Source organism: Chelonoidis abingdonii, chromosome 5 (assembly GCF_003597395.2).
Source record: "Chelonoidis abingdonii isolate Lonesome George chromosome 5, CheloAbing_2.0, whole genome shotgun sequence".
In the NCBI taxonomy this organism is placed as follows: Eukaryota; Metazoa; Chordata; order Testudines; family Testudinidae; genus Chelonoidis; species Chelonoidis abingdonii.
In genome coordinates, this window is record NC_133773.1 from 3,887,306 (window position 1) to 3,912,752 (window position 25,447).

At 45.5% G+C, this 25,447-nt stretch overlaps 1 protein-coding gene across 1 annotated transcript in view; it reads right to left on the bottom strand.

Moving 5' to 3' along the window:
• The window catches only part of CSGALNACT1 (chondroitin sulfate N-acetylgalactosaminyltransferase 1), a 40,757-nt gene extending 20,076 nt beyond the window's left edge, over positions 1–20,681 (bottom strand). The window contains exons 1-3 of the mRNA XM_032796607.2: positions 19,788–20,681; positions 6,283–6,499; positions 4,460–4,561 (exon numbers count right to left, since the gene is read on the bottom strand). Of these exons, the coding sequence (XP_032652498.1) occupies positions 4,460–4,561; positions 6,283–6,499; positions 19,788–20,421 (953 nt within the window). The 5' untranslated portion in view covers positions 20,422–20,681. The remainder of the gene's footprint in view (positions 1–4,459; positions 4,562–6,282; positions 6,500–19,787) is intronic.
• Positions 20,682–25,447: the final 4,766 nt, after the last annotated feature.

Here is a 25,447-nt window from a genome sequence, read left to right on the forward strand (position 1 = left end):
GAGGTTGTACCTAAGTGGGGGCTCAGTAATGGGTGGGGGGCTGTACTTCTCGCTCAGAGAAGGTGATTTGCCCATTGTCTTCCATCCCATTGCTCTGAACTTCCCTTTTGGCATGTGCAGATGGGTCTAACGTTGTCCCTGCCCCTTGGCCAGACATATCACCCCAGCAGCAGCAGCACTCTGCCAGGAACTCCCAGCAGCAGCACCAGCTGAGGTAGAAGCTGTTGTAGCTTGGTCATGACGCTGAGCAGGTATTTATAAACCAGCCCTTTTCCACTGCCGTCTCATCACGTTCCAATTGCTGCTTAGCCTACTGAAATGGAACACTGACACGACTGAGGTATGGGCAGGGCCACACACTGGGGTCATTAGCACTGTTTTCTCTGACTCCTGCAGGCCCCTGGCTCCCTGCACGCCCAGCCCTGTCCTACCAGCATTGTATGCTGGCAGTGAAGTGGGAACCACAGACTCCTGAACAGCAGGGCTGGCCCTTAAGGATGCACGAGCAGCTTTCTGATCAGGAGAGTGCAGACCCAGGCTGTGCCACTGATGAATTCTACCCAACTCAGATTTCCTGGCATCTCCAGCCTGCCTTTGCTGCTGCTACCAAACCTGAAGGCTAGTCTATCTGAGCATGAAGCCACGTGCACTGCTGTATCATCCTGCTGCTAACAACAGTAACAGAGAGGCGCATTCTGTCTTCCTAGGATATGCCTAACGACAAGCCATGTGAGTGATCATTTAGTGGCAGACCCAGCCACACTGCTTGTGCCCTTTCCAGGGGTCCTGCGTATGTTTACATCTGGCCCAGCATCCACAGTCCCCCTACCGGCCTCCTCTGCCATGTTCTAGTGTAACGCCGTATGAATGCGCTCTCCAGTTACATCTCTCATGTACCTTCAGGTACCACTTTCTGGCCAGACTTGTTCTAAGAATCCTGAGACCTGCCCAGAAACAGTCATCTGGCTAGGAAGGTGATAATCTACAAGAGCAAGTAACGCTGAGGTGAATTTTCCAAGGCCTTTCTAGCTTCCCTATGAAAAGCCATATCACATGCAGGGGGCGTTAAGAGAGAGCGCTTTCTCCCAGAGCTGGTTACCACTAGAAAATTAGGTTGTGTTGGAGGAGTCATGGTAACAGACCCCATGGCAAACACAACTCAGCTGTCAGCACAGAAAGGGACCATTGTGTTTTCCATCATGTCACCTGGATATAGTTAAAAACCTGTTGGAAAACAGCGTTAACCACGACTCGCTAACGCATTGTTAAACCAACTGTCCGTGCCAACATGGGCCACAGAGGAGTTTGTTAACATCACTCCTGAGTGTGAATGTCTCATACAGCCTAACTGTCTAGTAAATGCCCACCTTGCCCCACCCTCCATGCCATCAATGGATGTTATTGCACTAAGAACTGAATAGGACAGAAATCTGAAACCTAGGTACAGCTGAGGCTGTGGAACAGTGCAACAGTTTGAGTCAAGCTAATGACTCTGTGAACTTTTCCTGAAATCCCATTTCTTGCCATTTGAGCATAAGAACAACATAATAACAGAGAAATAATCAACTACCAAACTGAACTGCCCTTTGACAACAGCATAGGGTTAACTTAATAGATCCATTACTTCAAGCTAGGCCTCTACACACTTTTTCTCCTTAGAACTGCAAATGCAAAATAGATAGAAGTCACTAATGTTCAGAATTATACACATGTATTTCTGCCGGGTATTTTCCAAAGCAGCACTAGCTGAATGCATCTCTAGCACAAGAAAAAAAGAAGCAGTAGGGAGGCAGCCTACTGTCAAGCTACACAGCTCAGGTTGCTGAGATAAGGCTAGATTTTCAGAAAGAATCAGTCCCACTGTGACTTCTGCCAGATTTTCAAAAGGCACAATAATTTTGTTTTCTCTGTTTCGTTCACATAACAGAAACAGTGTGAAGAAGCATAAAGCTCTGAGTTGGGCTAGCACCCCAGGTTTTAACTTTGATCCTGGTTCAGCAGTCTCTCTCTCTCTCTCCTTTTCTTCTCTGTAATTCGTTATAGCTCTTAATGATAGAACCAGAGAAATGTAGCACTGGAAGGGACTTTGAGAAGCCATCTAGTCCAGCCTGCCAGGCTGGGGTAAGATTAAGTAAATCTAGACCATCTCTGATAAGTGTTTGTCCAACCTGTTCTTAAAAACCTTCAATGACAGGGATTCTACAGCCTCTCTGCATCACCTGTTCCAGTTCTTAACTGTCCTTATAGTTACAAAATTTTTCCTAATATCCAGCCTAAATCTTCCTTGCTGCAAATTAAGCTGATTACTTCTTGTCCTACCCTCAGTGGACATGGAGTACAATTGATTGCAGTCCTCTTTATAACAACCCTTTGCATATTTGAAGGTTATTCTCAGGTCTCGTGATAACAGGCCCTACAAATTTGCCCTCACTGTGAGCTCAGCTGTGAAAAGTGAGAAACAGTTCACAAAATGTCACTGTAACCTAGAACAACAAACGTTGATGGGAAAAGGGAGCAAAAGGAAATAGGAAGACTGAATTTGTCCAAACAAAAAGGCCTCCTGAAATAACTCAAGGACAGAAGCTGCACATTCTATCTTTGCAGTTCTTTCCTTTTCCCTTTGCATGTGTTTGTCGTGTTTGGTCTTTTAAGAAACAGAATGAGACTTTAACAACAACAGCATCAAAGACAGCTCCAGGCCACTCCAGTGAATTTCATCTCTTCTCTCCAAAGAAGACTGTCATTATCGTCTAAAAGGCTGTCAAATAAGGCTTTTTTTGCCTTCTAAAAACTCTCTCCAGCTAAAGGGAAAGAAACATGGGATATGGTTAAAATGAAAGCTCAACATAATACTTTATATTTCAAATGCGTTAGCTGTTTCCTTTCCTGTATTTTAATAAAAGGCTAAAAATGTTTAATGGCGTGTTTGCCATGGTACTAAGCAGGCTAAAGTCTCTGTATATCCAATCCCAAACCTTGTTTAATATGGTTTAATGTTGGACAGTCAGTGACAGGGTCATGTTACAGACCTTTGACTCGTTGGGCCCATTTATTCCATTCAAATGGATACAGACTCCCCTCAGCCTTCCCTTCTCTAGACTAAACATGCCTAATTCTTTCAAACTTTCCTCCTAGGTCTTGTTTTCAAAAATCTCTTATTTTCGTTGCTCTCCTCTGGCCTCGCTCCAATTTGTTCCCATCTTTCTTAAAGAAGAGTGCCCCAAAACGGTCACAGTACTCCAGCTGAGGCCTCACCGGTGCTGAACAGAGCAGGACAGTTACCTCCTATGTTTGATATATGACACTCCTGTGAATATATCCCAGAATGATTTGCTTTTTCCACAACAGCATCACACACTTGAGTTATTCAGTGTATGATCCATGATAATCCCCAGATTCCTATCAGCAGTGCTATCACCTAGCCAGTTATTCCCCATTTTGTAGTTATGCATTTAATTTTTCCTTCTGAAGCATAGTACTTTGCACGTCTTTAATGAATTTCATCTTGTAGATTTCAGACCAATTCTCTAATTTATCAAGGTCAGTGTGAATTCTATCCCTGTCCTCCCAAGTGCTAGAGACCTCTCTCAGCTTGGTGCCATCCGCAAGTTTGAAACATGCACTCTCTACTTCATTATCCAAGTCATTCGTGAAAATATTGACTAGTATGAGGGCTTAAATTCTGAACGAGTATTTCCCAGAGTGCCCCACAGGAGGCGGCAGGGCTTGGGGTGTCAGCCTTGCGGGTTTAACAATATGTACTAGAGCTCTGCTCCGGACACCTCCGGCTGAATTTAAGCCCTGAATAGTACTAAACGTAGGACAGCCCCTGTCAGGCCCCACTAGATACTTCCTCCTAGTTTGACAGGAAACCATTGATAACAACTCTTTGAGGAAGTTTTTCAACCAGTTGTGTATCCACCTGATAGTAATTTCATCTAGACCATATTACATCATTTGCTTATAAAAATATCATGTCATAATGAAGGTGGAGAAAAGGAAAGAGACAGTTCACTATGTGCAGGAAATATTTCAGACTGGGATTTTCAAAAGGTCTAAAGGGGTTAGGTGCCCAAATCCCTTTGAAATTCAAGGAGATTTAGGCATCTAATGCCCTTAGGCACTATTGAAAAGCCCAGCCTACCTACATTTCTCCAAGTTAAGCTTCAGTGCTAACAGATAGAAGGTGCTCATGCAAAGGTTAGAGGAATTCAGGCCTGATCATAGTGACAGATGTTGAGTGGGAGTTACGCTGACCTAAGTCCATGGCTCTAAATATCAATATTCACAAGTGCAGATCAGGGAGCATTAGGGTAATGTAATTTCTGACTGACACAAGGAGAGGGAGGATGATCTATCCCCCTACTGACAGTGCTAGAGAAAGGCAATCTGGCTTCTCGGGCTGTCAGTGCGTGAGAGGAGAATGCCTCACTAGGCAGCAATGTAGACCCATACTCACCTGGAGGTGTTTTCAAGTATTGCTTTCACTTCATTCATTTGTTCTTTTCCAAAGTAAACTACAGTGAGGTGAATTCTCCCATCCTGCTCAATGCCCATTTCCCTAGAACAGACATCAATACAAGTCATTCATTGCCCTTGGAAGTTTGCTTTCCCAAACACCTGCCATCTCTAGCTGGGAATCCAGGATAGTGCTGGACTCTGCATACCAAATTCTCTGCTGGTACCACTCCACTGAGATCCTTGCACCACTCCAGTGAGATCCTTGCTGCACTTCATTGAGATCCTTGAACCCATCCAGAGCTACATTGGCTCCATTCGAATGAGCTTGCAGGATGGGGCCTAAGATACTTCATAGTTCTGCATTAGCAGGCTATAAATTGTCATCTAGTAGTTACCTGAATTATGGCAGCAGAGCATTATTGGAATAGCCCATCCAGTCACCTGGAGGATGGACAGAAAGCCACTGTAGAAAAGCCAGCAATTGTGTGGCAAACTACTAAAGCCAGCAGGTGCTACCTTAGCACCCAGGAGGCTGTGAGAGAAGGAGGAATTCAAAGAGGGAAATAAAATCCTGTACCCTCATTTCTATTTCTTCTATATACTAGCGCAAGGGTCAGAAACCTTTCAGAAGTGCTGTGCCGAGCCTTCATTTATTCACGCTAATTTAAGGTTTCGCATGCCAGTAATACATTAATGTTTTTAGAAGGTCTCTCTCTATAAGTCTATATTATATAACTAGATTACTGTTGTATATAAAGCAAATAAGGTTTTTAAAATGTTTAAGAAGCTTCATTTAAAATTAAATTAAAATGCAGAGCCTCCTGGACCAGCGGCCAGGCCCAGGCAGTGTGAATGCCACTGAAAATCAGCTTGCGTGCCGCCTTTGGCACGTGTGCCATAGGTTGCCTACCCCTGGACTGGCATGTCTAGTTATGTACCTGAAAAATGTGTGAGGAGTATTCACTCAGACTAAACTCTCAAGATAGACCTAAGAAGAGTTCTCTGTGGCTCGAAAGCTTGTCTTTCACCAACAGAAGTTAGTCCGATGAAAGATATTACCTCATCTGACCCACCTCCATATCTCTAAGAGAAAGCAAATCACGTAGCCTAAGAATATGTGTATCTGTCAAGACGTGTGTCCTTCTTGGGCAGCTATACAGCTAAGTTATAGGAGTATCTCTCAATTTTCTTATCAAAATCCAAGGCCCACCGCTGGGCAGGTTATTCTTAGTTCTGACTGGGAGCTACATCTTGATTAAATCCATTCCTGCAATTACTACAGCCATGCTGGGGAAGAAGAGCATAAAGAAAGAGCTTTGATCAAAAGTAACAAGGTGAGAACACTCTTGAGTTCAGGCACATTTCTTATTGCCATTTGGTCACTATCTATCCTTTTGATGAGAACTTGACAAGCAGTCCAGAGATAATACAATGACTCTTATTTTCTAGAAACCTTCCTGTGCTACTTAGGGAGTGAAACTGACACACTCATTGAAGTGGTTCTGACACCTGCTCTCTCAAAGATGGAAATAGCAAGTTTTCGATAGAACTAAATACCTAGTACATGATGCATCAACTTCAGAAACACTGATGACTGCAAAATAACCTTTTCCCTTGGTCTCCACTGCTAAAGCTAATTGCTGTTCATGTGAAATATCTGTTGATCCAAGCAAACGCAAATGGATTTTTTTAAATGATAAATTGATGGTTTCATGTAAAGATAATTTTTTTTCTAGTGGGAAAATCCCTGGTGCTTGCAGAAATTGCATCATACTGCATAAAAGTATCAAGATAGCTATAGATCCATAAAAGGAAACAAACCTGAAATTTTCCATAAATTGTCGAAACTTGCTGGCTCTCTTGGCTAATGGAACTACAATGTTAATGAGCGTGTTGGCCATGTTGAGGTTCTCATTCTTCACTTTCATGATGGGACCAAATGGTCTGAATAAAACGATTCGTCTGAATTTGTGTGGTCTGTCTCCTTTGAAAGTAAGCTCATACAACGTGCCTTTGTCTTTTTCTGTTCGGTACATGCCTGTCAGAAGAGTATGAAAGAAGGGAAACATTAGCATGAAACTAGATTCCCCAGGAAGAAGTTCTAACATTAGGTGGCTTTTGTAACTTAGACTTAGCAGCAAATAAATGAGACAAAAAATTAGTATGTGCACCAGCTCTTCCATAGTTTAAAACCAGAACTCAAAATCTGACGGGGGACAGTCCCAGGTTTTAGGAAGATGACTTTTGTATCCCCATAAAAATCCACCCAGATTTCAAGTCTCTGAGAATCACCATTTGCACATCCACAGTAGAACTTGTTAGATGCCTGCTCCTTAATTTTCAGGATGTTCCAAATGCACACAGCTGCCAGCCATACCCCAAAACACTGGGTCCAAAGGGATGGAAAAGGCAGGAGGATTTGGGAAAGGAGCTCTCCCCACACATTTGATTCATCTAGCCCACAGAGAAGCACGTTCTGGATACTAACAAGTATCTGAAGCAACATTACCAGGTTTCCTCCACTCTGGAGAGTTTTTATTAGGCACAGATGAAAAATCCTATACAGAAAGTGTCCAAGGTCCTGGTAGACACCATCTTCTTCATTATTAAATTGCAAAACCAGAGAGTGAGGAAGTGACTATGGTGAGCTCTCATTTTTGAGATGCTCTCTAGAGACGTGGAAGGTTTATCCCTCTAGGGTAGTAATGTCCATTGGGTCTACGAGGATGTTACAGAACCCTGCCCTTTGCTTAGGTGCAGCAGAGACCTGGAGATTGCTTGGGATGCTCACTGAGGGGATTTCACCCTGGTAAGCAAGGTGACCAGGCATGTCATCATGAAGACCCCCTTGTTGCCACACAGCTGCAGCGATCACCACTTTGGCTTCTGAAACCATCCATGGTGCATATGCCTGGCTGCGCTGGAGTGCAAGGAACCAGCTGTGAATCTGAGACATCTCTGGTATGACAGTAATGAGCTTCAAAACAATGGAGGCCAGGAAATCTCTGGGTGTGGACAGGTGCCAGAATTGATTTCAGGGACTCTTTCTTGAGGCTAATTCAAAAACTGTTTGAGCCACTTTACATCTAGGATAAACCTAAAACACCCAGTTTTCCTTGGGGCTAGGAAGTACTTTCAAGATTGATTATGGCTGAGATTTTCAAAGAAGCCTAGGGGAGTTGGAAGCCCAAGTCCCACTGAAATGCAACCAAAGCCGGGTGTATTATATCCTTAGGCTTCTTGGAAAATTCCAGCTTATTTGTATTGTAGTAGGCCTTCAACTCTTTGGCTGGAGCAGGGAAAAAAGTGTTTTTCTGTCAGGATTGTTTCAGGCTCAAAGGCCGAGTGCCCCCTAATTGCTTAGGTCCCTTGAAGGGATAGTCCAGAAGCTAGAGTTTAGTAGGTGGTCACATCCCATGAGTGAACTCAGACAGGTCTGGACAGGGGTTCTGTGGGTTTAGCCCCTATATGGATGAACCCTTGGGCCTTGTCACTGAGGCTGTTAATGGCCTGGACACATCAGGACAGGTTCCTGTGGATGAGTTGGGTGGGTCTCCATATACCATTGGGGGGCGTTAGTTGCATTACTTTGCTGTGGTGAATTTCCTCTCTTTACGCCATACACTGGGGCATGTAGCACCAAACTCATGAAGCTGGAGTGTAATTTTTGCTGAACCACAAGGTGGCACTGCTGAACTAATTCCTCACCTGAGTTGTCTCAATAAACCATTACATATGGTGCCGAAGCACCTGTCTCATTCCTAACAGCATCCGAATATCATATGGCAATTTCCCAATGCTCGGGGTGTATTATTAGGTTCCTGCAGGAAAGTTACTTTTTACGTACTTAATGGGTGAAATTCAGCCTATGCCGAGGAGCCAGCACAAAGCCAGTGCACCACTCAAAGGCCTGTTTCAAGGATTTGTGGATGGTAGGTGGCCCACGGGCCTTAGAATTCATCCGTTGAGAATGACGCCCCCACCCCCACATTGGGTGTTTGAGCAAACCACTTTGTCCTACCCAGGTTCACTGGCATTTCAATTATTCTCTCTCAGACCCACTTCTTAAATTCACTTTGAAAGCCTCAACAAATATGCTAGCAATTATAATCCACAGAAGAGTATAGTTGGATTTCTCTGCCTCTCTCTCAGGAACTCCAGGAGCTAGCAGAATGCACCATTAAATGGAGGTCTGCAAGAGATCAAGGAAAAGGGGTTTCCTTCTTTTTTAATCTTGGTATGAATGACCTTATCCAAATGACCATTTCTTAGCATTCTTTGTTTTCTGTCTCCTAGCCAATGTCTGATCCTTAACAAATGGTATTTTTGCCTCTCGCCCCCATGCTTACTTAGTTTCCTTGATACCCTCTTGTGAGAGATTTTGTTACAGTTTTTTTTAAAAGCCCTAATAAATGATGGCAGCTTCTTGTCCTTTATCTCTGATTTTATGGACATGTTCAGAGAATTCTAATATATTAGTGAAGCGTGATTTTCTGTGGCAGGCGCTGCGCTGGGTTATCCCCACTGTATCATCATCGTCTAGGTGTTTTATCAATATATTTTTAATTATAATCTCGACTAGCTTATTGGGTACAAAAGAATGATTTACTGGCCTATAATACCCTAGATCATCCCAGACCCTTTTTAGAAATAAAGAGTTTCAGCATTTGCTCCCGTCCCAGGTGGTAGCTGATTTCAGTGAGAAGTTTCATGTTTTTGTTAACAGCTCAGCCACTTCATTAAGTTAATCATTTCAAGGTGAGTTTTGATCTATAAAGTCTTGTATAATTTGGGCTCTGGATAGCTTAGAAACTGCCTCTCTTCTCTCTCAGTGCTTTAGCTGACCAGCTGAGATCACCTGAATGGCTTGAATTTATAGTTCTTGAATATATATGTCTAGGGGGTGGGATTCAGGTAGAATCAATGGAGGTTCTGTGGCTTTGGAATTTCCTTCCTCCCTTATTCTGATGCAGAGTTTGTTGATGTTTTGAGTATGCTGCAAGGTGCATCTATTTATTTAGGCTTTTTCTGAAGGGATAGCTTGAGAAAGAAGACTTTAATTTGGAATCAGAGGGAAGGTGGTCCTTTAGTGTCTGTTTTTTTCTTTAGCTTTTAAACATTATGTTAATTTAATTAGTTTCTTTTTTTAATCTTGACTGTGTATCTAGTGAGATGCTGATAGCACATTGCATACATTTGAAAAATAGATACTTCTAATAGAAAAGAAGGCTGAAATTAGATCATTTAATACAATTTAGCCCTCCTGCTATTTGTTTTCCCTGGATAAGCAGTTCACTAATACGGAAAGAAGGGTGCTTTATCATGCAACTAGATGCGAATTTTCATATCTCATTATTGTTGTTGTTGATGACTTGTATTACAGTAGAACTTACAGGCCCCAACAGAGACCAGGGCCCCATTGTGTTAGGCGCTGTACACAGTAAAACACATCCTGCTATCAAGGAGTTTACAATCCGAGCTTCCCCGTCCTGCAAAAATTATGCATGAGTGTAGTTCTGTTGAAGTCAATGGCACTAATCAGAGTGTGTTAAATTAAGCCCATAAATAGATGAAGGAAATATGATTCCCACTTTATAGCTGGGAAACTGAGTCACAGGGAGATTAAGTAATTTACCCACGGTCACACAGTGGGAGGGCTGGGAGTTGAACCTACCTCTCCTGAGTCACAATCTAGTGATGTAAACACAAGAGCAACCTTCTGCTTCAGTACAGTCAGGGGGAGGCTGGCTTAGAATGGGCAAGATATACCAAGTTGCAAAGGGAGATGGAATTCAAGTGCGTGTTTGTTTCCACTTCTGTACTCAAAGGCCAGGCTGTGGCTTGTTTTTCTCTTTGGATTGGCAAGTGTCTCAGACACATGTATTCATTCAGCACCCACTGAGGTCTCTCGATATAGATCCAGTTAAACTTTTATCACTGTGGGTCTGTACTGAGATCTCTCCATTTAACTGTCTCTTCCCCCTTGCCTTCTGCAGGTAAATGAAGTAACTAGAGTAAATGCAGTGCACCCATTGCTGTTGGCAGCCTCTTTACCCAGTGGAAAATGTGGCAACCAGAGTAAACTGAAAGCTTTTCCTTTTGCCTAAGCCTAGCCTAGCTCACTTAATGTAGGAGTGAGACAGGAAGGCAGATCTCCAACCCTGGCAGTTGTGTTTAATTTGTTCTGATTATGGTTGTTATCACTGAGATGAAGAAGGGAAGTGCAGACCCAGCAACAGTTGGAACACAGTTTGTTCTAGCCACGGTGTTTACCCTTGAAGCAGGATCAGCCTTAATAGTGATGGGGAGGGATACTGCAAACCAGAGAGTAGCCCTGTTAGTAGTGCAAGCTCATGGTTGGGAGTTTAGGCTCTGCAGAAGTGCCACTGGGGAATTTTGAGCTGCACAACTATCCCAGAAGGCGCTCTCATGCTTATGCTTCTATCAAAGATTCCTGCATCAATTCCAATAGGTCAAAGGGCCACTGGCTTCTCAAGCTCTGATGGTAGGGCTAAGTTATGCATGAGTGTAGTTCTGTTGAAGTCAATTCCCTGAGGAATTCCTTCATTGCCATTACCATGCCTAAAACCATCAAAAACCTTTTTAACAAGTTCTGTGACTCAAAAGTGTACGTCAAGTGGGTTTGAATTTACTGAAAATGAGCCGTGCCTACGAAAAAGTATTGCTAAAAAAACATTGCTTTAGAAGTTTCTCCAAGAAAGTACCGAGTTTTGTAAAACTTAGACAGCAGCTATGATATCCGAACAGGATAATCCGTTATTTTTGCTGCTGTTAATGCATTAACTAGTTTCAGTATGTCTGCTGGTTTCCAAAGCAGCATGTTTGAGATTTGCCAGAATGCTTGGAGTAATCTGCCAAAGCAAATTAGTCCCAGGTTTTTCAAGACAAAGGATTTGCCACTTTGTTAAAAATAGGGGCTCAGGGAGGAGTCTTGGAAGCCTCATTTGGACTGGACAAATAGAAGCTTGGGTGTGCGGGAAGAGAAACTGGAATCTAATCAGAAACAGATGGAAGATGAAAAATAAATTGGAAGAGTGGGTTGTGAGAAGCTAGGACTGTGAAGAAAAATATCAGTGTTTATGTGAACTAACTGTGCAGACATGCTGTGGAAGTGGAAAGGACCTGCTCTCTGTACTGCAGCTCAGACAAACTTGCTTTCGTTATAATAGCTAATAGTCAAGGTGCTGCCTTCCAGGGCTAATACAATCACAGAATCCCAGCAAAATAACTTCAGCGCAAGAAAGTTACACCCCAGTTCAGCAAAGCACTTAAAAATGGGCTTACGCTCTACTGATGTCAATGGAAACATACTGTACTTGGCTTTAGCTTTCTCTGGACCTAAGCTTACTCCTCTTTTACTGTCACGTGCCCTTGGAGCCATAACTGGGTTTGTTGTAGTTTACATTTCTCCCTACAATCTCAAATGTTTTCAGAATGTATATTAACCTTACATATGTTCTTCTTCACACGTTCCCTCGACTCAGTGCTAGTCAGAGAAGATTCCACTCCCTTCAGGCAGAAACTCATTCCTTTATAAGAGTCCCAGGGTTTTTGTGATGCATTTTCACTAGCTCACCCTGCCTTCTCACCTGCTCTAGAGTGAGCACAGATGTTAATCGGACTTGCTGGAGACTTTCTTGTTTAAAATCCCAACTACTAGACAATCACTCATGTCCTTTCTCCCTGAGGACAAAGTCACAATGCTCTGCTCATTCAGCAAGTGCATTTTTAAGGGGTTCCAGGCTTTTTGTGGGTCTCTGCCCCCTTTAATAAAAGCATGGCCAGTGAGTTAGTACTTTTTCTTTTGGGCCAAAGTGCTCACACTGTTTTAGGATGGTGTCATAGCTATTCTTAGCTACGTCCTCCAGGAAGGTGAATGATATATAAATATTTTCAGTTTCACTACCCACTGTGCAAATTAACAAGCTGACCCTGAATTTTGCCCTGCCCTACTGAGCAACAGGTTTCTCATTAACGCATATTGGCTGGACTCACTATGGCCTTACGGGAAGATGCCTTTGCATGCTTATGCTACACACATTAAAGGTTTATGATCCATATGGTAATTTTCACTGTCACGTCTTAGCACTCCAAAACATGGCAGAAAACCAATGAACACAATAGAAAAAGATAGAGAATTGTAACAAGCAGACAATATGAGTCTCTGTGTGAAAAGATGAAGATAGCAGACAGCAACTACAAAGGCTAAATTACTAACAGACGAGAGGAGGTATGGTTCTCTTTCATTTTTGAACAAGAAAAATGGAAAATTCCAACCGCTGCCAAATATCACTACTGAAGTCAAACTGGCTGGACTTTTGGAAAGTATTCTCGGGCTACAGTGAAGCTGCAGAGAAGGAGTTTAACTCCGAAACACCAGGAAGTAGTGTTGCATGCAGACTCCAAACACAAGTGGTTCTCTCTAGGAACTGAGGAGGAGGCTGTACTAATTTATTTTAAAACATCCAAACCACGCAGCAGAAACATTTCCATCAAACGTTTTAATTTAATGAGCTGCTTGGACAAACTCTCCTTCAGTAACAGCACATGAAAGATGAAAGAGAAGAGAGGGAATGAACAAGAGAGCCATCCTGATGAAGTTATCACCTTTCACCACACAAGGCAAGCGATTGCTGTAAATCATTGATTGGGTCCTGTGTGGCCAACAAAGGTGACAGATACCAGCCGTAAATACAGCTCCAAAGAGTCCAGGTTTCTTTAGATCATCTGATGTGTCATTAAGGCCCAGATTCAGCAAAGTGTCTAAATCAGTAGGATTCAAGCATGTGCTTTGCTGAATCTGGGCCTATATAACCTAGAGAAAGTCAAAGGGTGAAACCCTGGCCCTACTGAAACAAATGGCAAAATTCCCACTGACTTCAATAAGGGCAGGATTTCCCCCATGGCATCAAGAGGCCCGAGCACAAGAGTCAGACTCAGGAACCCCTGAATTCTAACCCTGGATCTGACACCAATTCACCCTTCCACCTTGGACATGTTGAACTATCTGCCTCCATTTGCCCCGCTGTCAGGCAGGGAGAAGAACCTCTTCTACGCCGCCACAGAGGGTGCTGAGATGGTTCGTTCCGTGGTGGTTTTGAAGCAGTTTGAAGACAAAAAGCATTAAATGTCATTATCAATACAATAGTGGGTCAGATTCACTCAGGGGGCCTGGGGCGAAGCAATTTCGGAGGGCCCTGCCATAAAAAAAAGTTGTAATACTATAGAATATTATATTCTCATGGGGGCCTGGGGAAAATTGTCCCACTTGCCCCCACCCCTGGGCAGCCCTGGATTCACTGGCAGGTTCCAGCTGCTTTGAACTGCTCCAGAGACACAAAGCAGCTATAAACCTGACTTAACTGGCCACGTAAACCCTGTTCACCCGTGCTCTGTGCAGCCAGAGTGGCACAGAGCAGAACATACAGGTGAATCTAGCTGGTTACTAACGTCTCCTGTGGGCTGCAGCACGGCACTCTAATCGGCACTTGAAATGGAAAAGTGGCACACCAGCTCCCCTCCTCTGCCCCCTTTAAGAGATATAGGGCCACTGATTTTTGGGCAGCATGAATTACATTTTTTCATTCTTGAAGGATGGGAAAAAAGAGAGAGAATCAGGGACTTTCCAAGTAGTTCTGCCCCAAATATGCTCCTCAGTCAGCCCTGAGTGCTTCTTTTGCGCAGCTAAGCCAGGCCCCAGAACTAACCTGGAGCAGTGATTTGGTGCTGGAGATGCAAGCTAACATGCTCCTGTCTTGCTAGGAAGCAGGAAGAAGCGGGTTTTTTCACCCCTGGGCTCCTGCCACTGAGAAATGGCATGGCCAATGGGCTCATTCATGGCTTAGCTAGGCCAATGAATGATGCTACCAGTACAGTAGCTCCCGTTACTTGCTGTGGGTTTGAGTCTGCTCTGCCCTTCCGCCGCCCTGCAATGTGGGAGAGGGAGCCTTGCACAGCCTGCAGAGAGACCAAGCAAACTGGTACCAACCAAACATGACACAGCCCAAAGGGGGGAAATCCACCTCTGAGCAGGGAGCCAGCACAAACCTAGACCTGGCTGAGTCTCACTTCACTTTAGACCCCTACACCTGGCCCTGGCCCTCTGAGGTGACTTCAGGGAGCCAGTGGCCTTATACCATTGCTCTGCCTAGCACGATGGGGTCCTGGCCCAGGGCTGGGATTCTTGGGTGCTCTGGTAATACAAATAAATAATCAATAATCATTACTAATCATCTTCCCCTCCCCAATAGAGAGGCAGTTCCCCTGCAGCTTTAGCATGCTCTGGAATTTAAGGTAACCACTGATATGCCATAAATAAGCCAGCCAACTGATCCTCAGCAGGCACAAATGGGTTTCCTTCCCAGGATATCAGTGGAGCTGCACCTGTTCACATTAGCAGAGACTCTGGCCTGGATCATCTCTAGCAGCCACTCTGAATTTTTATACCGATAGTGGGTTTGGGCCAAACAGTTTCATGACATTTTGTTCTAGACATCGCACTCCCAGCGAGCATGGGTATAAATAGCACTGTAGACCGTGAGCTATGGCTTACGTGAGTAGAGCAGAGTGCCCTACTTGCCTGAACCCCAGGGTATATATCCTGTACAGTGCTCTACACGCCCAAACAGTGCCTCCAACAGCTACATTGCTATTGTAGCAGTGTAGCATCTCACTGCCTCTCTGCTGCTGGAGCCTTTCCCTGTTGCAATGAGAGACTCTGGCAGTGAGAGACTGGGGGAAGGCAGTGCAGAAAGACTTAGGCAGTGGGGAAAAGCTCTGGCTGGGGGAAGGCAGTGGGGAAAAGCTCCAGTAGTGGGGAAAGGCTCCGGCAGTGGGGAGGCAGCTGGGAAATTAACAACTGACCAATGACTAAAGCAGAGATGGTTTGCCTCCACCACCCCAGAGAATGTGTTAGCCCTGCCTTTGTTAATCGAGATCAGATGAAGAAAACATCCCTTAGTATCCAAAGGCTGTAGGGTTCATAAGCTATTCAACCGAGAGGCAGGGACCCCACAAAGGTGCTCTTGAATCTGCATTCCTGTCCTGCAAGATGCAGGGACAGAGTGGTCCTGCTGGAAAAGGCAGGCATGTAGCACTCTCGCCAAATGTCAGCTAGAAGCCTGCAGCCGAACTACCAGAAGAGCAAGGAGATAAATTTCCTCCTTTATCTTACATTCAGCTGGATTAATTAGCCATGCATCTTAAATCTCCTTTACAGCTACTGGCATCAAACAGAAAAAGGGGAATGCAGGCACACAAATGAAGTGAATCCAGGGCTTCTGTATTACCAGTGTTGAGGTTGCTTTCTAGCACTGCCAATTCTTCCTTTTTCTACCATGCCTCACTGTCAACATGACATGCAGTGACACTCAGCTGGCTGCAACACAGCCCAGAGCACTAATACAGATCCTTGGCAGGTGCAACTTCCTGTTCTGAGATATGCTGTGCTCTCCGGCAGGCTTTCTAATCAGGTTTGTGCACCACGGCACGGGCACTGCTCTACATGTCCCTCCTGTACATTCAGGCATGCTCCAGCAAAGTTCACTGTTACGGGACACCAGTCTGCTGCCATTTACATCAGTGTAAGGCTGGAATAATTCCACTGACTGAAGAGGGGTGACTCCAGGGTTGTGACACTGTAGAAGAGACCAGGATTTGGCCTGAAGGAAAGAAGGGCAGGAGTAAAAGCCTTGTTCTGGTTTTCAGTGCAGATGGGAGCTACCCAGGACCTCACTTCAGCATGATTCTGAAACCTGATAGATGCCATTTGTATTGGAGAACAGAATGATGCTTCTGCTGGGTCAATGCTGTTATAAGCAGTTCCTCCCACATAACTATGTTTGTAGTGTAGAGGGACCTAAAATGTCATCCTAAGATACAGATACAGATAGGGATGTAATCCAGATGATGGAAAGTCTTCAGCAGAGCACAGATGGAAAGGAGGCTGACAGAGGACATCTGTGTGTTTACATGTGCTGTGTGTTAATACTGCAACTGCAAAAACTGGTTGGACCTCTAAATAATATCAAACAACACCTATAGAGCCCAGTCAGTTCTAGTAATGAACAGATCTTGTCATGCTAGCTGGATCCCACTCCGAACGTAAGCACTATAGATCCTAGAGATCAAGTCACAGCTGCATAGGTCACGCCCTAGTTTTAAATGACCCTAGCGATGTAATGGCTGGGGAATGGACTTGGCACATTAGCCATAGATCTTTTATTTGACTTCAGGGCCCTTCTATAAAACCATGAATGGATGGAAAAATGAACAGAGTAGTGTTGTTTACCCTTTCCAACAATACAAAAGCCAAGGCTCACCCAATGAAATTAAAAGGCAGTAGGTTTAATACAAATGAGTGGAAGTACTTTTCCACACAACATACAATTAACCTGTTCAACTTGTTGCAAGGGGATGTTGTGAAGGCCAAAAGTATAACTGGGTTCAAAAAAAGAACTAGATAAATTCATGGAGGATGGACCCATCAACGGTTATTAGCCAAGACGGTCAGGGACACAATCCCATGCTTGGGGTGACCCTAAACCTCCACCTGCCCAAAGCCTAGCGGGGAAGACAGAGGTGGATCACTCCAACTGTCCTGTTCTGTACATTGCCTCTGAAGCTCTGGTACAGGCCCCTACTGGAGACAGGATACTGGTCTCACTTAGTATGGCAAGTCTGACATTCACAGCTCTGTCCCTTACTACTCAGCTTGCCCTTCTTCATTTTCAGGTCACCCTATAACTCCATAATTGACACGACACTCAACCACCGACTTGGCTGCTTCTCCGTTCCTTCCTGCGCACGCATGGTACACGCTGCCCAGACTCATCTATATGGCTGCTACCCTCTCCTCTGACCGCTACACCAAGAAGAGCTTGAGAGGCAGTTGGGGGAAAGCAGATGGGTTTTATTACGTATCTTCATTTGCATGGTAAATAAAGGCTGAGATTTTCAAAGGAGACCAGGGGCATTAGGGGCCTAGCTCCATGGGAGATGGGTGCCTAACTCCCTTAGACTCCTTTGAACATCTCAAAGTCAATATCATTTTTTGTACTTGATCATAATCAGAGTTCATATGTCACATTCCTCTAGCTGAATGGAACTGCGTCAGGGCAGGGAGCATATTCAGCTAGCTCTTTCTGCGGCAGCTAAGTAGCAACAATGTGTCCTTGATCCTGATTGAGCTCCTGGCCACTTCCACAATACAAACAACAAGTATGCTCATCACAAAACTTCTGCCACCAGAACAGGCACCCTTGTTGGCAAAGTCAGCAAAGAGGCCCGAGACCAAATGGGTGGAGACATTCAGACAAATGCACCATGAAATTCGGCTAACCATGGCACCATTTGCTTTCAATACTCACTGTGACACTGCAACCCCTGTTCTTCATGGTGATATTATTATGATATGATTAAGACATTGTTATGATGTATTTTATGCAAGATAAAATGTGACATGTGAGATGTCATTGGAAAGGTTACAATTTGCTGAATATGATTATCCTATTTGTATGCATGTATCTTTTTTTTTTAATCCAAAGTTAGGAATATTGACTATGTATCTGCATTACAAATGTGTTTACATCTGGGGAACACCCACTAGACAAGATGCTTTTGTTTTGAATAGCTGGGTGGGGAAGCACTATTAGGAAAACAATAGGTCTTAGGAGAAGCTTATCTCCTACCTGGGGGCCTTCCTGAGGAGGCTGCAGACAGCCTTCGAGTTATGGATGCTGTCACACTACAGGGACGTGTGACCAGGTAACCTGGTGCTGGACTCCATCTTGGGATATCAGTATTTTTCCGCTGACTGGCATAGGAACCAAACTTTGAAACAAAAGGGTTCCCACTATATGCAAAAGTTATATAAGGCAGGGGAGTGACATCATCCTGGTTCTTCACAGTTGCCTCCACCCAAGAAAACTTCTGGAAACACCCGAGGAACAAGGACTGAACTGGGGGAAGTGTTGGAACCAAGTTAAAGGGATTTTTAGTCTGTGAATGGAACACCTGGGGATTCCAAGCTGTAAGCAAGTGCAGCTTGCCCCTTCAGAATCTGCAGCCTGCTTGTATCATCACTTAGGGTGAGAATTTGTTATTCAGATCCAATCTCTGTAGTATATTAAGCTTAGTTTGCATGTTTGTTTATTTGCTAGGTAATCTGCTTTGATGTGTTTGCTATCCCTTATAGTCACTTAAAATCTATCTTTTGTAGTTCATAAACTTGTTTTTGCTTTGTCTAAAACCAGTGTGTGGGAATCATAATTCGGGGCAGAAAGCTGTTCTATTTTCTTCTCCACATTGAGGGAGGGGCGAATTTCATGAGCTTACACTGTACAGTTCCCTGTGCCGCGCAACATGGTATAGTTTTGGGTTTATACTCCAGAGGGGGTGCATGCCTGGGTAGCTGGAAAGTTCCCGAGCTGGAGCCTTCCCATGAAGGGCTGATCACAGCATCTGCATGTAACTGGAGCTGGGTGTGCCCCTACCTGTATGTGTGCTGGTGAACGTGCAGGCTGGTCACAACAATACAGTATAAAGGGAGCCCAGGCTGGTGAGTCAGGGGGGCTCAGTGGTACCCTAGTTCCAGGTGGCACCCTGGGGGGAAACCCGTCACAGTCACCATCTCAAATTAATGAGTAAAAAGCTGGTTTCTAACTGCCAGCCCTGAAAACTCAACCTGGGATCTAAGGGCTAAGCTAAGGCATTGGTGCACCTTTGTTCCTCCTATTCTCTGCCTGTGCCACACAATAGTTTAGTCTCCTGGGGGCTGTAATGCTTTGGTCTGATTTTCAGTTGCTGGGTTTGCTGTTTGGGTGTTGGGTGGTGGTGGCCGCCTGTGATGTACAGAAGGTCAAGCTGGATGATCTGGTGGTCCCTCCTGGCCTTAAACTCTGAAATTTAGCTATCAATTCTGTTATTGATTATGTACAAGCCAGGAGTGAGTCCAGCTCACTCACCCTTGCTGCACTGGCTCTGAGGTGCTAGCAGGAGTAAAAGCCTGGGAATACACACAGACAGCAGATCTGTCATGGGGGGGGAAGGTGCAATTTTTATGAAGTCACCTTTCAGAGTAGAAATGCCCTTTACATTACCCGTGGTCTCTAGAGGTAGCCCTTCAGGGCAGGGGTGAGGCACTTTGGCTGGGGATAGCACTGGGAAGCTGTGGCTGAAGCTGCCTGAACTGTGTGTGTTCTATGGATAGACAGAGGGTAGACAGACACCCAGATGGCAACACCAGAGACCTTCACCAGCACCAAACTCCCTAATTAACAAGGAGTCTTGTTCCCACAGGTACAAACCTTCTCTGAAGTCTGAGGCTGTGTACATGTGATGATTTGCGTTGCTGTCACTGTCTGGGCTGTTTAAAGTCTCCAGGGCCAACTCAATAGCCTCCGCCAGCTCGTCCCGCTTATCCTTCCTCACGGGTTTCTCCTCGGGGTGGCGTGTCAGCCCCGTCTCCAGCTGATATACTTTCTGCAGGGTGAAGCTCTCAAAGGGCACAGCCGCGTACTCCGTGGGCAACTTGGCGCCGGCGTGCACCTCAGCTCTGTCGATTTGGGAGCGCAGGAACTCCAGCAGGTCGGCAGGGGTCTTCTCTGGGTTGCTGCGCTCCAGCCCTGGACCCAGCGAGTCAGTGTAGTGGTCCTGCAGGCTTTTCAGCTGCTCGCTCCGCTCCTGCAGCTCGTCCTTCAGCTGCGCAATTTGCTTCTTGAGGCTGTTGATGTAATTGCGGTGCTGCTCCTCCCGCTCCTGCAGAATGGCCTGGTACCCCTCCTTTCCTGTTGGGCTGTTGGCCCTGGGGAATGCAAGCTGCTCATCGATGCCCTTCGGCGTACAGGCCAACATGTAGAGGACGGACAAGGCAGAGCAGAGCACCACAAGCAGAACGACCATCCGAGGAAGCCAGGGACTCAGCCCTCGCCGAACCATCATCTCTCCGGGGGCAGGAGTGGGTACATCAGCTCCTACATTGCTGTGTGTGTCCAAATAGAGCCCCGAAACAGATGCATGTATGTGCACGAGTGGGTTTGGCAGCTTCCTTCTAAAGTGCACGCTCCGCTCGGGTATCAGGTGCAGCCTCACATGTACTCGGCAGTGCTAAGAGCCCAGCTGCAAAGGAGAAGCTGTGAGCCAAGTGACACCCGCCACTCCCCACAGTCACTCCCATTGTTATCTTATCAGCTTGCAGCAGTCGGCAAAGGGTGACCCTGAAAGACAAGCAACAAAGGCCAGTTATGGATCCATATGCTACATAGTCTGGGCAGTGGCGAGAAGGGACGAGGGCTGTAAGCCTGCACATGTGCAGTAGCTGTGTTTCCTGCTGTGCCTTGTACAGCTGCCTAAGCAGTGCAGAATGCTGTGAAGTACTCGTCAGCTGTGGACAATGCTAAATCTGTGAGGCGCTAAGGCACTGGCCTTGGAAATCGCACACACGTGTGGTATCTTGGGATTCCCCCCTGCCTTCTCTGCAGCATGGGGCATGGATAGGGTGACCAGATGTCCTGATTTTACAGGAACAGTCCCAATTTTTGGGTCTTTTTCTTATATAGGCTCCTATTATTCCCATCCCCTGTCCCGATTTTTCACATTTGCTGTCTGGTCACCATAGGAATGGATCGCCTTCTAGGATTATCTGAGCAGGCCTCACCTCATGAGTTCCCTGCCATCCAGGGGCCTCGGGCACTCGTTGCACCTTGGTCTCTCCTGTTCTCTGTCTCCTAAAGACTAAATTGCTTTATTTTAACCAAAGTCATTGGGCTCAACACAGGGTTAGCTGGGTGAAATGCAATGGCCCATGATGTGCAGGTCAGAGTAGATGAGCTAATGAGCTCGAGGCCCCTTTTCGCATTAACCTCTATGAAACTTTAGACCAAGAGATGGCAACCTTTCAGCAGTGGTGTGCCGAGTCTTCATTTATTCACTCTAATTTAAGGTTTCGCGTGCCAGTAATATATTTGAATGTTTTTAGAAGGTCTCTTTCTATAAGTCTATAATATATAACTAAACTATTGTTGTATGTAAAGAAAATGAGGTTTTTAAAATGTTTAAGAAGCTTCATTTAAATTAAAATGCAAAGCCCCCCGGACCGGTGGCCAGGACCCGGGCAGTGTGAGTGCCACTGAAAATCAGCTCGAGTGCCGCCTTCAGCACGTGTGCCATAGGTTGCCTACCCCTGCTTTAGACACACTGAGTAGTCCCAGTTAAAGCACACTAGGGAACTCTTACTGCCTGCTAGCAGGGTCTATGTTGCGGGGAGGGATAGCTCAATGGTTTGAGCATGGGCCCACTAAATCTAGTGTTGCGAGTTCAATCCTTGAGGGGGCCATTCAGGGATCTGGGGCAAAGAAATAGTTGGGGATTGCTCCTGCTTTGAGCAGGGGGTTGGACTAGATGACCTCCTGAGTTCCCTTCCAATCCTAATCTTCTGTGATTCCAACACATTGCTGCTCTTCAGCAGTGCACCTTGCTGTGCCATGGAGACAAGCCCACTGACTATGGACAAAAGGTATGGGCCTAAACAGGGGTGGCTCTAGGCATTTTGCCGCCCCAAGCATGGCAGGCAGGCTGCCTTTGGTGGCTTCCCTGAGGAGGGTCTGCTGGTCCCGCGGCTTCAGCCTGCAGGAGGTCCTCCACAGCCGCAGGACCAGTGGACCCTCCGCAGACAGGCCGTTGAAGGCAGCCTGCCTGCCGCCCTCGCGGCGCCGGCAGAGCGCCCCCCGCAGCTAGCTGCCCAAGCACGTGCTTGGCATGCTGGGGCCTGGAGCCGCCCCAGGCCTAAAAGTCTGCTAAATCCTACAAACACTTCAGGAAGCCTGCAGCTGCCATCTCATGACCAGATTTTCAAAAGAGCACAAATTCACATTTTCAGGTCCTCAGTACCCACAATCAGCACCAGATTTCCAAGCAAGCTCTGCTTCTACACAGGTTCCTAATTAAGATTTTCAAAGGAGCTCAGCACTTAGCCAATCCCACTGTGATGTGTCTGGCCAGATTTTATGTGCAAGGTACATAGCATTTTCAACAGCAAGGCTTGCAGCCCCAGTTTCTCTTGTGGCATTCTGTAGTGTCTAAATAAAATTGTCTAAGTAAATAAAGGAGGTATCTTTTGATTATTTTGTTCTTTAAAAAAAATAATCCTAGGAAATGCTATACAAAAAATTATGTGAAGAAAAGATTATGGATGGGACTTTCCAACTCATTCAGTGTTGGCCTAACTCTGCTGCTACTGAAGTATTTTACCATTGACTTCACTGGGAGCAGAGCTGAGAGCTACTGAAAATTCCACTCTACATTTGCTTTGCTAAGCTCTCAGAAGTCATGAAATCAGAGTCAGTCTTAACTCTATCCCCTTGCATGTCTGTCTTGTGGTATGGTCTTCAGTTACTTGCAGCTGCATCAGTCTAGCTACAAATATCCCCACAATGACAGGTCCTGAGAAACATATTTTACTCCTGAGAATAATAAAACTTCTGGGGCCATTGCTGGGTCTTGACCCAAAGCCAATTGTAAACAATGGGGTTCTTTCTATGGACTTCAACGGGCTTTGGATCAGGCCAATACATATAATGGAGGGAGACAGGGAGGTAGGAGCAGACTTTAAGGGACAATGAGTAAAAAGTTGTGGATGTGAGTTTCATAGCTCATAAAGTTTAAGACCAAAAGGGACCATCAGATCATCTAGTCAGGAGGTTCCTAGTATAACCTCCTGCATATCACAGCCTATAGGCCATTAACATTCATCCTCATATCTCTATATTGAACCCAAACAATTTAGTTAGACCAAAACATTTCAGTCCTCAGGAAACTAAACTGTGTGCCGCAGACAGAGAACAGGCGGGCTCAAGGTGCCACCAAGGCCCAAGGTCGAATAGATTAGGTGAGATATGCCCAGAAGATGCCAGCAGGGGATCCATACCCCGTGCCACCGAGGAAGGAGGGGAAAAAAACCCCAAAGGTTCCTGCCAATCTGACTCGAGGGGGTCACCTTAAAGAGCTAGGTACAAACCATTCTTCTCTTAAATCATGGAGGAAGAAGCTATCAGTTCAAGATGACTTTCAGCAGGTGAGTTCATGGATTGTTTGCTCAAGCCATCTCCCACATGATCATTCCTCGACAGAAAGCAGATGGGAAGGTTGTGAAATTGTCTTGCAAGCACAGCCACAAAGAAAATACACAAAAGCTACCTGTAGTATTAACCTTGGCTTGCCATCTCTCTCTTGTCCCTGGTGCCTTGTGCAACAGTGATTCTCCACTGAAATGACTGGCCCTTAAGTTTTTAACCAGTATTTAACAGCTGTGCGGTGTCACTTAGGTGTGTGGGTTTGTTTGCGGGAAAGGTTGTAAAAATACAGCTCTACTTTTTCAGTGACACTGAACTGCTGATAAAATATTTATAAGATTTCCCACAAAATGCCAGTGATTTCCAGTGGAGAATTGTTGCAATAGATGAAAATATTCAGAGCAGCAGGAAGAGAGTGCAGAGGAGCTTGTGGATCCAACTCTCCTTGCCTTTTCTCAATGATCTTTTCTCAAGAGTCGCTCACCCAGCTCCAGCTAATCCTTCCTTGGTCATAATCATCTCTTCTGTAATTGACTTCCCGTCACTCACACTGAAAATGCACATAGTGTACTTGGTGCTGTCAACATGGTAACACCTCTTCATTCCTTTCACATTTGTCAACTGCCTACCTCTTCAATTTGCCTTTTGTTCTGCGAAAGGCTGTAGCGCAGCTGCTTCCTACAGATGCGCTATGAAAGCAGGTCTCCTGAAATGCAAGGGAGCTATTCAAAGCACAGGAATTAATTTGGGCATTTTTAACTCTCGAACGTATGTGGCCAAAGGACTGAAAGAAGGGAGTGGGCAGTGAGGCAAGGGCAGGAAATGGTTGGATGTAGTACATAAAAAACCGCTGTGTACGTATGCTTCACTTCGCACAATCAGTCCATTGACTGCATTGGCATACGCTGAACTTCAGTGAAAGGATTAGTTGTGCTAACAGAGCATAAACCGAAATTACATCTCCATGTCTTAGATAAACACACCATTTTAGTTTGCAAAGAGGCATCGGCCTAGGGTTTTGGTTGACCCTCCAATACCTATCTATGGCTATGCTTGCTCAAACATACAGCTCTTTGTCTAGGGCGTCCCCTCCTCCCTGGCAGGGCTGGCTTTAGGAAATGCGGGGCCCAATTCGAACAGTTTCGAGGGGCCCCGGAAGGGATGACTTAAAAAAAAACAAAACCACACATGTAAAACAACACGTGGGGCTTGTACTCACCGGGTGGTGCTCCAAGTCTTTGGCAGCACTTCAGTGGTGGGTCCTTAACTTGCTCCAGGTCTTCAGCGGCACTGAAAGACCTGTCACTGAAGTGCCGCCGAAGACCCGAAGCGCCACCAGGTGAGTAAAAATTAAAAAGGCACGTCTATCCAGGGAAGTGATTCTCACTGGGCATGGGGCCCTCTTAGGCGCAGGCCCCAGTTCGGGGGAACTGGTGGAATAGGCCTGCTCCCTGGTCTCCTTCTTGTGGATTTTTTAATCCATTTGTTAGACATCTATCTTTAAATGCACTTCACGGATACTGTCGTCTGACTGATTTGTTCACTGAACCAGCATTGCAATAGCAAGAGAGAAATGGATGCTGCCGGAATTCCATCATGGTATCACGCTGACCTATGCTGTATGGGAGAGAGAGCGTGTGGGGAAGACAGACAGGACACATCTGTCCCCTATCGCCCACAACATGTCATATCTGCTCATTTAAACGTATCGGCTTCCTTGATTAGCCCAACTTTTTGAGCAGTCCTATTATATCAGTCAAGGGCTGCAGGCTACAAGCGCTATTTCTGCTGCCTTCCTTGCACAGCTGGCAGGAGGAAATGAAAGGAGCATCCATCCACTTGCAGGGCCGGCTCTACTGTTTTCACCGCCCCAAGCAGCACGCTGAATTGCCGCCGCG